Raw genomic sequence first — 15,944 nt, forward strand, 5'->3', positions numbered from 1 at the left:
AGGTTGATAAAGACCTAGAAGATCATCTAGTCCAACCATTACCAATACTTCCCAGCTAAATCATATTCATCAACACCACATCCAAACGTTTCTTGAACACTCCCATGGTCGATGACTCCACCACCTCCCTGGGCAGTGCATTCCAATGCCTGACTACCCTTTCCGAGAAGTAATACTTCCTAATGTCCAGCCTGAATCAAAGAAGTCTATACAAGAGTCTATACTTCCACATAAAGGAAGATTTTAAAATCCAAGCCATCAGGATAACATCATTACTGTGTTTATTAGGAAGCAGGCTTGTTCCACATGCCGATTAGCAATCAGAAGAAACAAGCCAAATCTGAAGAAGACTGGATCATCATACTTGAAACACATGCAAAGTTGATCCCTTCCAACAACAAAATCTAGAGCTTTCAGGCAGAGGTGAAGGAAGGGGAAAGGCTGGGCTCCACTGTCTAGCAGAAGGAGAACCAAAACAGCAGCTGCACACAGTTGCAGAAGTAGTGCACGCAATTCTAAAAGATGCTAAAAAAAAAAAAGCTCTTTTCTTTAGAAATGGAGAACTATTATTAGAACTGTACAAGACATCAGATATATTATGTTCAACAACAACAGGAACTTAGACTGAAGCAAGGGTAAAAGAATAATGAGGAGCCAGTCACTTTTCTTATTTAGATAATTAAGTAGAGCTTGTCCTTTTTTCTAGGACAAACAATGTTTGGGAGCAGAAATCAGACACATCTATGAACAGGATTCAGGTCTAAAGCACTGGTGCTCTTACCTATGCAGTACTCTCCCAGGTACCCTGCCCAATCCATTTTACTCACGTGCTCATGACTAAACTCAGTTCTAGATGAGGAGCTGCAGGGGTCATCATATTCCAAAATAGCACCTCTCTTCTCCCACCCCCCACCAACACAGTGGACAGCACAGGTTACTCCTCATAAAGTCATAAAATGCAACACATTTTCCTATGAAACCTACTGGTTCCTTAAATAGCAGCGTCATTAATCTGTCCTGCTTGCTTTCTGCCTCATCATTTACAACTGGAGTCTTTTTCTACAGATCTTTTAGCACCCTGCAAACATTTTATGGTGCAGCAGTGTGCAGATAAAACATCCTGCATGCTCTAAAACTCAGACTGCAATGGGACTGGAGCTGTGGGGCTAGACTGTTATTTCCCATATTGCATTCCTCTACTTAAACTCAAACTGGCAACATCTCTACAGAACCAGTTTTGTTCCCATACGCACCTGTTATCCATCAGGAAACCACAGAGTTACGATTGAAAAGAGAGAAAAGTCCCAGTAACAACCCATCCTTGTTCTCCTGCTCTCTTTCTCCCATGCCATCCCCCTTTCCTAGCTCTCTCCTGCTCTCTGCTCCATCTCCAAACTCTTTTGTCTCCTGCAATAAAACTTGCCTTGAGCTACTGAGTGTAAAAGGTAAGACAACAACTGTAGCAGTCATGATTAGAGGATATGCATAAAGCAGCAGGCCAGGCTTGGCCACATTTGGACATGAGCTGCTTTCTCCGCTCCATTCTCTTTTTTACAGGCTTGGGTTGAAAATATACTGGGGCAAAAAAAATAAAATAAAATAAAAGTGAAGTGAAAGACAGTACATAGATGTCTTCCAAGAAACAGAGAAGTGAAGGTTACAGGGTTCAGCTACCCATTAAAAAAGTGCAAAGAAGAAGAGAGGAACTGACTGCCTACAGAAATGCAGAAGGATCCAATTCTTTTTTTTTCTTTAAGACGTGAAATATTACTACCATGAGCTACAGCCAGGAAGTAAGTGGTCAAGAAATAATGGGGAAGAGCATATTTAGACAAGTCAGATTCCTGGGGTGGATGCAAACTCAGACAGGTCCAGGACTACATCCTCGATGCAAGCTTCAGTACTAAGCTGAACTTCCAAAGAGGAATTGACATCACTTGTTTCAACAGCAAGCATTTTGTTTAATGCAGCTTTACATAAAGAGCTCACCTTTTTGCCTCAGTCCCTTTCCTTTTTACGCTTTATGACGTACGTAGGTTTAGAAACAGTATTTACAGCAATCATGAGGGAATCATGGACAGACCTCTTAGCTGTTAGCACAACCAGGAAACTTTCACTTAGTACTCAAGACTTCAATTCTTTTACTGTTATTCCCTAAAGTCTCAGATTTCTCTTTGTTACTAAAAAATCTGCAGATTGTTATACTTATCTGATGTTATTAACTATCCGAAATCCAGCATTTAATTCAATCTCTCATTTGACAAGAAATCCAAATCTTGGAATCCAGTGACTTGATGCAATTAAATCAATTTTATTTCATAATGCATTCTGACACTTCCAGCAGACCATTATCAGTGACACAACTGGTTTAAGCAGCTACACAAGGTTTTCTTAGAAAAGCCAAGACAGGGAGTTTAGGTGTACTTCAAATGCTTGTATTTACAGAAATTAACCTGAAATGCTGAAGTCATTTGGATCCCTCCCCTCTTCTTTATACTCTACAGTTTCTACCGTACCCTATTCATAATCTGTTTTGTTGACAATAAAAACAATGAGTTAAGCAGGCTTACTTTCATGAGCTAGCATTACTTGCTACCTTTACCTACAGTTCTCTAAGCAGTTAACTGCTCCCTTTTTCACTAACAAAAGGTATTTAATCTTACAGCTGTTTAAATTAATGGAATTACAGGTAGAGTGCCTACCTGCCACTCCATTTACCACCACTGATAACATCTTTCTGAAGAGCATACCAGAAAGAAAGTAAAGAGCTTCTACTATACAGCCCTACTTGCCAGGAGAAGATTGTCCTGACAATGCTGGTACTGTGGTCCCCCTACAGCTCCCCCCAGTCAGGTCCCCCTTCATTTATTAGCAAGTGAATGTGGTTCCTGGTAATTCACTAAACCTACATGCAACAATACCAGCAGGGAAACCTCGTATCTCTACCTGGGGAACTAACAGGGAGAAAAAAAAAAAAATATGCAAAAAACTTCCTTAAACACATCACATATTCAGCTAATGAAACACAATGCCTTGTCAAGAGAACTATCTACATTACTTGGAGTTATTTGGTACCAATTGCAATTAGAAATCTAAATTTCAACACTTTTTATAGAAGTCACATCCAGCTCCACTAAACATTTCAACTGCAAATTAAATACCACAGTGAAAACATGAACTGACCAGGACGTCTTTAATCTATAAAGGGGTGATCCATTTGTCTTTGCAGCGCTGCTTCTTGGCTACCTTGCTTTTCTCCTGTCAGTTCTCAGGGTAGCAGCTGTTAGCACCTCTGCAGCCCCGATCTGTTAGACTGTCATCATCTCACTGCATATGTTTAGAGCTCACCATCCACAAAAGAATTCCATCCTTTAAATAGAGATTACAAACACAGGACGCATTTAATCTACCTTTTATTATATTATAGGGATACAGTGGTCCTCTATCCTTTGTCCTTTCACAGCAGATATATAACCATTTCTTAGTTTTCATACAACACTGAAAGCAGCTCAACAATTTGGTCTTACATGCATTTGTTTAAGAACATCTAGCTTAAAAAAATAATCCTACCTCACATGAGCCAACATATATTTAAGAAGTCCTGAACAAAGTGTTCCCAATTGGAAAGCCAAAACAAGACAAGACTTGACGGAAAATGTCCTTGATAGCAAGGATTTACAAATATACACCAACCACATAAGAAAAATACATCCCATAGTGGCCCACCTAAAGAACAAGAAATCAGCAAAAACATTAGAATGATAACGGCTCGCCTGGCTGTCTGCAAGAAAGGAGGGAAGAAAAGGAGAGTGAAGAGGAGAACAGTGATTTCAACAGCTGCAGCATAACTTGCATCACCATTTTTTGCTTCCCCTTCGCTTCTTTAATAACCATTATTAAAGCAACTTTGGGCAAATGGAAACTTGAGAGAAAAGCCGTTTTAACAAGTTATTGGCACAGGCTGCAGATGCTGCGAGTTATTTTCCTGCCTGCCATCTGTACTTCACTTGCTACTCTGATAGTTCTGTAACGCAAACCAGAAATTTCTGTTGTGCCTTAAGAGAAAGCACCAGAGGTAACGAGCATCTGTAATTAGACATCAATTATTGTTTCAACAGTAAATTCTGAAAAGAATTTGGATTCTGCATTACACAAAAAAGCAGACTGTACTCTAAACATTATGAAGTTCTTTGTTTAATAAAATACCAAGATTAGTTCTCCTATTTAGTTTTACACTTAAGAAAAGTTACTTTGCTGCAGCAATTCCTCTACAGTTTTACAGTTAGATGGAAATCAGTCCATGCTGAAACTTGGATTTAAAACTCAACCACTCAGTTATGCTGCACCTACCAGGAAATTTCACACTTATTAGAAACACGGCAATTACTTTGCTTTTAAGTGAACTTCTAAGCTTTTTTCTTCTTTGCTTGTTATTAATTATTAAAAGGCAGCCGTGCAGTAAAAACAATGACCAAAATGAAGGGAGATCAGAAATACATGCTAAGAACTACTAGGAATAATAGTCTGGTGGTAAATCAGTCATTCCTGACTGAGGATATTTACAGTTCCAAGCTTTACAGAGCCAAGTGCTCATTCATTCCTTAAAGACCATCAACTGTGTTAGGAAATAGCAAATTATATTTTTTTGCAAGCAATTCTTTTTCTATTCCTAAAAAAAAAAAACAAGCAAACCATAAAAGGGGAGACAAACCATAACTGTTATATACATGTAACTGCAAAAGGAGAGTCAGAGCCAGTATATAATGCATCAGATAGTCTTCTCCAAAAAAAAAAAAAAAGCTTGCAGAAAATGTACTGTCACCTTCCTTACCTCAAACTCGAGCAAGACCTGACCACTCCCTTCAGAACAGAGCAAATCAATGCATGCCAAATGTAACCGAATTCATAAAGACAATGCACACAACATGAGGGTCATATTCCCCAAAACAACACCCAGGGCCAAGAGGTCCCCTTCATTCAGAAGCCAGCTAATGCGTTAACTTAGCTATCATTAGTAAGATCATCTACTCAATACTTCTTAACTCAAAATTGTTTTGGACTTATTTTATATTATGAAATTTGGTCTTACGAGGAGTGGCTCAGGGAGCTGGGATTGTTTAGTCTGGAGAAGAGGAGGCTCAGGGGAGATCTCATTGCACTTTACAACTTCCTGAAGGGAGGTTGTGATGAGGAGGGGCTTGGCCTCTCCTGCCAGGCAACAAACAGGACCCGAGGAAATGGCCACAAGTTGTATCAGAAGAGGTTTAGCTTGGACATAAGGAGGAACTTTTTCTCTCAGAGAGTGGTCAGGCACTGGAATGGCTGCCCAGGGAGGTGGTAGAGTCGCCATCCCCGGCAGTGTTCAAGAAGTGTCTGGATAGGGAGCTAGGAGATATGGGTTAGTGGTTTTCTGCAGGTATGGTAAAGAGAGAACAGTTGGACTAGATGACCTTGTACGTCCTTTCCAACCTTGTGATTCAGTGATTCTGAAAACTAAAGCAATCTATTCTATAAAGAATAATTGAAAGAGTTTTGTTGATTTAAAACTTTTTGCCAGGCTTAAGCTTTCTCCAAACAAATCAGAAAATGACTGAAAAAACTGTTTTGTCCTCGTAGCTTCTACAGCTGCAGAACAGCCTCTCCAAACTGCAATTCCACAACTCTAATCTCCTTCAATAGCAAAGGCAAAATGGTTGATTTAAAATGAGAACTCAGTAAGCTTGGCAGCATTCTTTCTCTTGGGAAGAGAAAATGGAAGGGTTAATCTGCTTTGACTCAGTAATTAATGGAGATTTAGTAACGAGTTTTAAAAAAAAAAGAAAATAATATTTTTCTTTTTAAATAATACTTGAGGAAATAAATACAATTAGTTCCATAAGAAATATTAGTGACATCAAACCCTAGTGGTAAATAAAATGAGAACATTTTCCAAACATACAAAACTGAGTATATTTAGTTACAAGGGTTAATTTGTCCCATAGTGAGGCACAGAAGCAGTTACTCCTGCATTTTGCAGAGGGAGGGCTGGCTTATCAGCTCCAAGTTAATAGCACACCTGCCAAAACACAGATTTTAGTAGCTATGAAGAGAACAAAGCATGATTATGTAGCCAACACTGGCATGTCTAGGACTGATTTAACTGGAGCTATGACCTCCCACAAAAAAAAAAAAAAAAAAAAAAAGGTTAAACTTGGCTGGAAACTCTATGAAGAGAGAATGTTTCTGTGGTGATATTTTACATTATTTTATCTCTGTCTCTACAAAAAACAAAACAACCACCTGTATTAAGATGCACTAAGTGGTTTAAAATTTGCACAACCGATCACTAGCAGTTACTGACGTAGGGTAAGTGCTCAGTAAAATAGTAAAGCAAAGCAAAAACAGTGAAAATTCATTTTTAAAAAGTCAATGCAGGAATGTAAATTTATGACACCAGACGTTAGTCTGTACTGTTACCCTAGATAGGCAAGTCATTTAGTATTTAATATACTCAGCTCTGGTGAGGCTGCACCTTGAGTACTGTGTTGGCTTTTAGACCCCTCATTGCAAGAGAAACACTGAGGCCTTGGAGCGTGCCCTGAGAAGGGCCACAAAGCTGTGAGGGGTTTGGAACACAAGTCTTATGGGAGAAGCTGAAGGAACTGGGATTTTCCCTTCTGCAAACAAGGAGGCTCAGGGGAGACCTCATCACTCTCTACAACTCCCTGAAACGAAGTTGTGGTGAGGTGGCAGTTAGAATCATAGAATCACCCAGGTTGGAAAAGACCCCGAAGATCATCAAGTCCAACCATAGCCTAACCATAGTACCCTAACTCTAAAAACCCTCTGCTAAATCATATCCCTGAGCACCACATCCAAACGGCTCTTAAACACATCCAGGGATGGTGATTCAACCACCTCCCTGGGCAGCCGGTTGAATATAGCTGCTTGAACATAAGAAAAAACAAAAAATTGCTGCACTTTTAATAAGCATTGTCATTGAAGATCAGTGAACTGAATTTCAGTGTTTCAAAATGTAACAGATCATCAGAAATGAAAAATCAAGGGCAGAAGTCACTCGAGCTGTAAAGGCTCCTTGAAGAGGCTCATGCTACAAGGCCACTGTTTCAGAACTTGAAACACTGAAGCACATTTAAAGGAAAGTTCAAGCTTAGTGATAAAAAAAGAAAAACAAAAAACAATACAAACTAAAACAGAGGCTGCAAAGAAAAAGCTGCTATCTTCTAAGGTCAAGGAAACCACAAAACAGTATTCAGCATCCAAGTACAGTACAATGGTGTGTTGCTTCTTTATTCTTTTGAGGCTGCAGAACATAACTTCTTAATCAAACTTCCAGTATTTAGTCAGAGCGTCCAAACACACGAGCTGGACTTGCAGTCCCAAAGCAGAGTGTGGGGGAACAGCGCTGGAACTGAAGACTCAGATCTCTCAAGTCTTTCTGATGATAGAGTAACGACGCTATCAATGCCCACATCTCAGTTACACAACTACATTTTGCATTATACTTATGTACGTACAATACCTCATTACACAAATGTTACAATCAGCATGTAAAGTTGTTTTTTCACAGTCTAGTAGAACAAACAGAACTGAATAAGTATTTTAGCAGCTAATGGGAGCTGCTAGTTTTTCCATTGACTTCTATGGCAGCTAATTGCTCTCTGTGCCACTTTCAGAGACAGGTAGGAATGGGACCATACACTATAACACCAGCTTTTGAAAAATAATAATAACAAAAAAAAAAAGCCAGTATTGCTTAAAGCTTTGTTTAATATACCATATTCATTACAAATACTGTAGTTAAAAGTCTTGCAGTACGACTTGCAATGCTACCCCCAAACCATTCATTTCAGAAAAAACAGTCAGAAAAACTGGGAGTGATGGACTAGAATGTGATTCCCACATGGCAAGAAGGAGGCACCAAAAACCTTGGTGAAAATGGGCCTCTTGCAGAAACCTCCGAAGGAAGAATCCAGCAAGGAACACAAAGAGAACAACTTCTAAAATCGGTGTAAGAACATTAAAGCAGCTTCTTTGGAGACAGAAGGAAAGGGAGAGGAGAAAGACATGAAGAACCAAGTAAGATCCAGAAGTAGAGCAAAGCAACACTATTTTTTGATTAATCATACAAACAGTTGAAGACACAGTCTTAATTCCAAATAAGAGAAAGCAATAACTGTGCAGGTGTCAGTGTACATGGTTGGGGAAACAAAAGAGGAGTTAAAATAAGGATATTCCAAATAAGTGTTTTTAAATTAGTTGCATTAAATTCGGCTAGTGTGTTTCAGTCTAGAATCTTGCTTTCAGCATTAAGGAGTACATGTGAATATACTTGAACACACTGCCTCAAAATTAATGAGGGTCTAAAGTGATTAGAATTTTTTCTCCAATTCTCAATGTCCAGGTTTGAGATCCACAAAAACATCAAAGAGCAGCAAATTTAGAAGATACCAGCCTAAGATCAAATCAATGACTACAGCAGTTAAGCCTTAAATCTACAAGGAAAATAACTGCTAGTAGACACTACTCTGGAAGCATTCTTAATACATTCCGTGCAATCAAAAGTTGTATTACAAAATAGAAGTTCACAACATTTCATTTGACAAAAAAAAACACCAAACAACAACAACAAAAAAAAAACCATAATGAAGTCATTAATTCCCTGCATGTTATATTTAAATACGGAAACACATTCTTCAGTTGCAAGTTAATCTCCGATATTATAGCACTAGTTATTTCTACTACGATGGTGACAACCACAGCAATGAGACACTTAAAACTGCTCTTTCTTGAATTCCAGCATCTCTTTTTGAACACAGAACACATGCAGCAAGTAAATAAATGTAACAGGCAAAAACAAAACAGGCAAAACATTTCTTTTGCTGCAATGAAAGACGCTACAGCTCAAGGCTGCTAAGTACTTGCTGCTCTCACAGTATCTCACTTTCCTTCAGGGTCTCTAAGGAAATAAAATCCCCCATCTATGTAGTCAGAACACATTAAATCATATAACAGGTTACTGGGAGCAACGTTTTATGAATCAAAGCATAACACTTGAACAGAGTGTCATGCTGTCTTCTAATAGATCCAAAAGAGATGCTGTTTCTCAAGTTGATGAAATTCTGCAATACTTCTATGGCTTTTTTTTTTTTTTTTTTTTTTTAAACATACTAATCAGATAAGATTACCAAATCCATTGCTCCTTCCTGCTATACATTCCAGGAATGTATGACCAGCTTTTAATGTTGTAATCCAGCAGCATTATCTTTAGTGCAAAGCAGAAGGCAGGGCTACTTACACACATAAAGATGGTCCAGGAAGCTGGTACACCTAGGACATTTTCTAATCTTTATGTAATTTAGGTAATTAAGAATAGCAGCACTTAATTACCATGACTTCCTATATGAATACAGCATGGAAAAATGAGGCACGAGAATTGTGAATTGCTAACACACAAACTGCTCAAACACTTGGAGAAGTATTTATATTCTGAACACCTTCCTAACTAGAAAACAATCTCACACATAGCCTAGGGTTTGCAGTTCCTTGTCTGTGGGACAAGGGCCTTCTTCCTGAAGAAAAATCTGTCAGTCCTTCCCCCATGCCCCAGTTACTTTCAGTCCCACCATTTTATCTGACTCTCAGATAAAATAGTCAAAGCAATGTCACATCCTCAGAGCTGCCAAGTTTGTGTGGGTTTTACAGAAGTCTTAACAGAAGAGGAACTTCAGTTCTGCCAGACAAATGTTTGTTCCTCTCCAGACCTCACAGACACAAGCCAGTACTGCCAGCTCAGCAGTTAGCAAGGCTACAGATGTCTCAAACCAATTATAGCAGACACAGACTATTAGAGCAGATGACAGGAAACCCCTGCTCTGGAGGTGGTACCCTAGGACAGCTGGGGCTAGCCCAGAAGGGACTGTTTTTTTCTCATTTCCTAGCCCAACAGCCACCATAAAGCTGCTAAGTAGGGAAGTTTGAGGGAAAGTATTTTTTGTGAGAACTTGAAAATACTTCCATCTTATTTTCACGTTGTTTAATAAGTTGAACAATTCTGCTGCAAACAACCTATAGGAACAATAATCAGAGGTTCTTTCATCTTGCTTCTCCTCAAATCTCCACATCAAACTGCCCTTGGAGATGTTATGTCTGTATGTTCGATCTCTTCAGTTTTCAAGTATTGCTCTCATTATAATTGTTAAGGCCTTGGCTTTACTTAATAGCCTTTTAAAGTCAACTTGCTCTTGATGATTTCTATATGTAATACAAACCTGGTGCACTCCAGCAAACTGAGGGCCACAGAGGATCCCGGGAAGCTGGAAGAATTAGTGAGCCAAAACCTACTCTCTTATCCATCTACAACAAATGAACAGGACTCACCAGTGTTCTTGCTTACAATAGCAGGACAAGGGGAAATGGTTTTAAGTTAAAAGAGGGAAGATTTAGGTTGGATGTTAGGGGGAAGTTCTTCACTAGGAGAGTAGTCAGGCCCTGGAACAGGCTGCCCAGGGAGGTTGTGGATGCCCCGTCCTTGGAGGTGTTCAAGGCCAGGTTGGACGGGGCCCTGGGCAACCTGATCTAGTAAAGGTGTATGTTTGGTGGCCCTGCCAGGCAGGGGGGTTGGAACTACATGATCCTTGAGGTCCTGTCCAACCCGGGTCATTCTGTGATTCTGTGATTATGCACATATACATAATCTGCACAGAATCAGCTCTGTGCTTCACCCTTGTATTCATGGATCGGTTCATGCCATAAGCAAGATATTATGAACCTTCTGCTGTTTTCTATAAGAACACAAAGCTGCTGTACTACAGATAAAACACACTTTTTAGACAGAAGTACTGCGCAATCTGAAATCAGTCCCAAAACCACAAGCCTCTGCTTATTCTACACTAGACTTCAGAAAGTGAAACTGCACGTTTTATCTGAGCATATTGTCAGCTTTATTAAAGCCCCTAAAAAAGCAATATAAAAACTGTACTGACCCCCTAAATAACCAGGGTTAGTTGAGGCATCCTCATTATGAGGTGCCCTTGGCCAAAAGAAAATAATTTTACTCCCCCAGAGAAAAACTAGAGAAAACTGGTTATACTGTGTCTAGACCAGGGACCCCAGCAAAAGAAAGATGTGGAGCTCTTGGAGCAGGTCCAGAGGAAGGCCATGAAGATGATCACCAATCCTATGCAGAAAGGTTGAAGGAGATGGGATTGTTCAGTCTGGAGAAGAGAAGGCTCTGGGGAAACTTCATTGTGACTTTCCAGTAGACACAATGAGGGGGCCTACAGAAGAGGTGCAGTGGGTCTGGTTACATGGTCTGGTTGCAAGAAGACGAGGTGTAAAAGCTTTAAAATGAAAGAGGGAAGATTTAGATTAGACATTAGGAAGACATTATTTACTTCAAGGCTGGTGAGGTCTTGACACAGCTGCCCATAGAAGCCATAAGTGCCCCATCCCTGGAGGTGCTCAATGGCAGGTTAGCTGGGGTCTTGGGCAGCCTGAGCTGGTGGGGGGTAACCCTGCCCACAGTAGGGAGTTAGATGGGCTTTAAGGTCCCTTCCAATGCAAGCCACTCTATGATAAAAAGTCACCAAACATGCTGAGAAGTGAAGAAGGAAAAAAAAAAAAGAAAGACTTGTTTCTTATTTCTCTTTTTCAGCATTAGTTTCTGGTCTTGAATATGAACTTCTTTTTAAATTATTTTCAGTAAGAACACAACTTTTTCATAATCAACCAGCATGCAAACCAGGACTATACCTGTACCCAGGAGGTACTAGTTTTTCAGTTTAAGATATTTCACTCCATTCAAATTACTATTTAATTCAGAATTCCTTCACTATATATGCCAATTTGAAAAACCTCAAATTTACTTTCAGATTTTCCTTTGGAATTTATGTAGGTAAAGTCCATCCTAATTTTAGATAATCTCCTTCATCTATGCATCCAATATCATAAAAGCTGCTTATTAGAAAGATACTCTCAAAATAGACTGTTCTTTTCCAAAGAAACTTATGAGCATGCCACCTGCACAAGGTTTTATTAAACACCCACATCCAATTTGCAAATCACCACTAACAGCCACGTTTATTATGTTTCATTTCACCAGAAACAAAACACCTCTTCTCACCTCCCAAAAGCAGTCTGAAGAAACTTCTGCATACAAAAGAAGTCAGGCACTGCTGTCAAAAAACGAAACACATTCTACTGCTCTCATTACTTCTATTCAGTCTGTGGGGATCTCTTACCAGTGGCGCCAATTTGACATCAGTGCCAGATGCACTGTCCTACAGATCCCAACTTGATGGAAGGGATTGGAGAGAAATAACACACTTGCCTGCTATGCCCACCAGCCACAAGTCCCTACATACATCTTTTCTGGAGCAAATATGCTGGTAGAAGGAGCTGAAAACACAGTTCTTTGGTATTTGCTAATGAAATATTTTATTCAGCATTCCATACCCATACCTTATTAAGGGAAGTCATTTTTCCAGTTTGTTGTCTAAGGAAGAACTCCTCCTCAGTGAAAAAAACCACCAACTGGTAGAGTGGTAAACTACTGGCAATTTCTCCATGGAGAACACTGACCACCACCACTGATGGGCCAGGGAAAGCAGCAAGCAACAGCTGATCAACAGGAGCAGTCAGAGCCCTGACTGTGGTTACAGACATTGCCAAGCTGATGCTACCCACACCAAGCACCACACACCTTAGCAGCCTTCTATTCCCAGTCATGTAAAGCTGGAAAATATGACAGTAACAGAACAAAGTGAAATCCTGGAGAAACAGACAAGTAACGTAACAGAAGAAACTGTCAGGATTTGCAGTCCCTTCAAATTCATGTAAAACATGATTTAATGCTCACAGTACTTTCTGTCATTAGCATACTGTTGACTTCCAACATTATCACAGAATTATCAAGGTTGGAAAAGACCTAGAAGATCATCTAGTCCAACCATTACCAATACTTCCTGGCTAAATCATATTCATCAACACCACATCCAAACGTTTCTTGAACACTCCCATGGTCGGTGACTCCACCACCTCCCTGGGCAGTGCATTCCAATGCCTGACTACCCTTTCCGAGAAGTAATACTTCCTAATGTCCAGCCTGAATCTCCCCTGGCGCAGCTTAAAACCATTCCCTCTAGTTCTATCACTGATTACACGAGAGAAGAGGCCAACCCCCAGCTCACTACAACCTCCCTTCAGGAAGTTATAGAGAGCAATAAGGTCTCCCCTGAGCCCCCTCTTCTCCAGGCTGAGAATCATTATCATTCAGTTAGATGATCAAGACCATCGCCAGGCTTCACCATGATTAAGAAACATGGGGGAGAAAACTACGCAGCTGAAGTCAATCACATGGGCAACCACAGTAAATAATAGAAGCAGTGAATAAGCACATATATTGAGGTTATAATTAAAAGCATATTTTTAAAAGGCTCTGCCATTATCTACGTACACAGAGATGATAATGGTAATCAGTACACAGAAGTCACCAACACGGCTCTGAGTGTTGTGCTAAACCAGGGTTACAAGTTCATTTCAAATGTGGACTTTGCCATCAGGAGTGTAACAGAGGTACAGCAGCTCAGTCTGAGCAACACAGTAAACTAGGATACGAGCTGCTTACTAACAGCTGCTTAGAATTTAACACATTGGCCATGAAGTCTGTTAGACCCTGAAGCAACGTTCCAGGAGATCATCATCTTGAGCTACAATCAGAACCACAAATACAGCTGAGCCAGGTCCTTTCTTTATCAAACAAATAGTGAAAGTGTTCTCAGGAGCAGTCCCATGACTGAGCCTTGTCTTAACAATCCATGCATGATGACCTTCAAGACACACTACAAAAGCCTTTCAAACAAAATGCTTCAAACTTGAATGAAGCTTTTTCATTTTAACTTAACCACTTTAGGATGGCCAACCGAAAACAGGGGAACACTTCTGTTCTGAATAGGCCAAATCTGCAGCAAGACTGCAGAAACTTCTTTACTAGGAGAGTGGTTTTCTTTACTAGGAGAGTGGTTAGGCCCTGGAACAGGCTGCCCAGGGAGGTTGTGGATGCCCCGTCCTTGGAGGTGTTCAAGACCAGGTTGGACGGGGCCCTGGGCAACCTGATCTAGTAAAGGTGTATGTTTGGTGGCACTGCCAGGCAGGGGGGCTGGAACTACATGATCCTTGAGGTCCCTTCCAACCCAGGTTATTCTGTGATTCTGTGAAACTGCTTCAAACGTTTTTGTACGGGCACAGATTTCCACTTTCAGGCCACTGATTTGAAACACAACCACGATGGTAGGACTTAAACACCTCCATCCCTGTGAAGCCAGCTTTCAACACAGCTGTCTTAAGACACCCCACACACAGATGGGTGAAGGATTCATTACGGATGAACTGGACAAATCCCTCACTCTTTCAGGTGCTTCTGTCCTCACCAAATGCTGAAAGCACCAGAGTTTCTACTGTTTTTAAAATACTGTTCTTCCCATTGCTGCAGGTGAATTTTATCAAATGAAAAACAAAACAGCATGCAAATGTCCAGAAGTGAAACAGAAGCAATATCTTTATTATTAATAGAAGCAAAACCTGCCTTTATCCCTGGAGGCATTCAAGGCCAGGCTGCATGGGGCCCTGGGTAGACTGATTTAGCAAGCGACAGCACTTCCCCCACGGCAGGGGGTTGGAACAGGATAATCTTTAAGGTCCCTTCCAATCCAAGCTGTTCTATGATTAATCTTTCCTTTAAAAGCTATACCGATCTAAGGTCTGGTAAAAACTAGGATAGCAGTCCACGCTCAAGAAAAAAAAAGTCTAGCGAAACTACAGCTGTGACCACGCACAGGATTTCATCCTGCTTCGCTTCTGACTGCGCTCCTTCCTACCTGAAAGGACAGGACTCGGTCCTGCCGTGTTTCAAGCACACCCACTTCCCCCCCGCAACCCTTCCGAAAGAACCAACGACCAGCTCACAGCGCACAGACCCACCTGCTGCCAACCCACCTCGGGGCGCTGCAGGCCCCGCTGCCCCGGCCGCCCGGGCCCGAAGGCCGCTCCCCGAAGCGGCCACCCCCCGCCCCCGGCCGCCTCCCCGAGGGGACTCACTGTTGCTGGACTTGAGGTCGCGGTGCAGGATAGGGACGATGGCCTGGTCGTGCAGGTAGAGCATGCCGCGGGCGATCTGCACCGCCCAGTTCACCAGGACGTGCGGGGGGATGCGGCGGCCCCCTCGGGCGGCCCCGGGGGCGGCGGCGACGGAGGAGGAGGCGGCGGCCAGGGCCCGGTTGAGGGAACCGCCGCGGGCGAACTCCATGACGAGGCAGAGGTTGGGCTCCCGCAGGCAGACCCCGTGCAGGGCGATGATGTTGGGGTGCCGCAGCATGGCGAACAGCTTGGCCTCCTGCCGTACGCTCTCGGCCGTGGCCGTGATGTCCTCGTCGGGGTCCTGCCTCGCCGCCTTCACGGCCACCTCGCGGCCGCGCCAGGTGGCGCGATACACCTTGCCGAACCCCCCCACGCCGATGATCTCCTGCAGCTCCAGGTGCTGGAAGTCGATCTCGGTCAGGCTGCCCGCCGCCTCCTCGCCCGCCGCGCCGCGGGGCTGCCGGGTCACGTAGTTGGCGGGGAAGATGCCGAGCCGCTGCCGGATCTTGCCCGCCCACCAGCCGTCGTCTCCGGACACGGCCGCGTCCTGCGACAGCACCTCCACCACGTCGCCCCGCCGCAGGCTCAGCTCGTCCTCGCCGCTCGCCTCGTAGTCGTACAGCGCCGTCCACAGCGGGCACGGCCCCCCGGAGCCCGACGCCCCGGCGCCCGGCGCGGCCATAGCGGCGACCTCAACCCCGGCAGCCGCCACCGCGGGGGCGCCCGGCCGGCCGCATCCTCACCTGCCGCCGCCGAGCGGGAGCCGCCGGGCTGACACAGGTAGGGCGCAAGCGCGGGCACGGAGGGCG

The 15,944-nt window shown here is 42.6% G+C and overlaps 1 protein-coding gene across 4 annotated transcripts in view; it reads right to left on the reverse strand.

Annotated features, from left to right (window-relative positions):
* Positions 1–15,944, reverse strand: part of MAP3K21 (mitogen-activated protein kinase kinase kinase 21) — a 41,008-nt gene extending 25,064 nt beyond the window's left edge. For 3 of the 4 annotated variants that reach the window (XM_085543408.1, XM_015857904.3, XM_015857902.3), the window contains exon 1: positions 15,097–15,943. In XM_085543408.1, the coding sequence (XP_085399534.1) occupies positions 15,097–15,817 (721 nt within the window). In that variant the 5' untranslated portion in view covers positions 15,818–15,943. Of the gene's footprint in view, positions 1–15,096 lie in introns of all 4 variants that reach the window. The other variant, XM_085543406.1, reaches the window with a different exon arrangement.

This window comes from Coturnix japonica, chromosome 3 (genome assembly GCF_054131305.1).
Source record: "Coturnix japonica strain WE chromosome 3, WE-NBRP24, whole genome shotgun sequence".
In the NCBI taxonomy this organism is placed as follows: domain Eukaryota; kingdom Metazoa; phylum Chordata; class Aves; order Galliformes; family Phasianidae; genus Coturnix; species Coturnix japonica.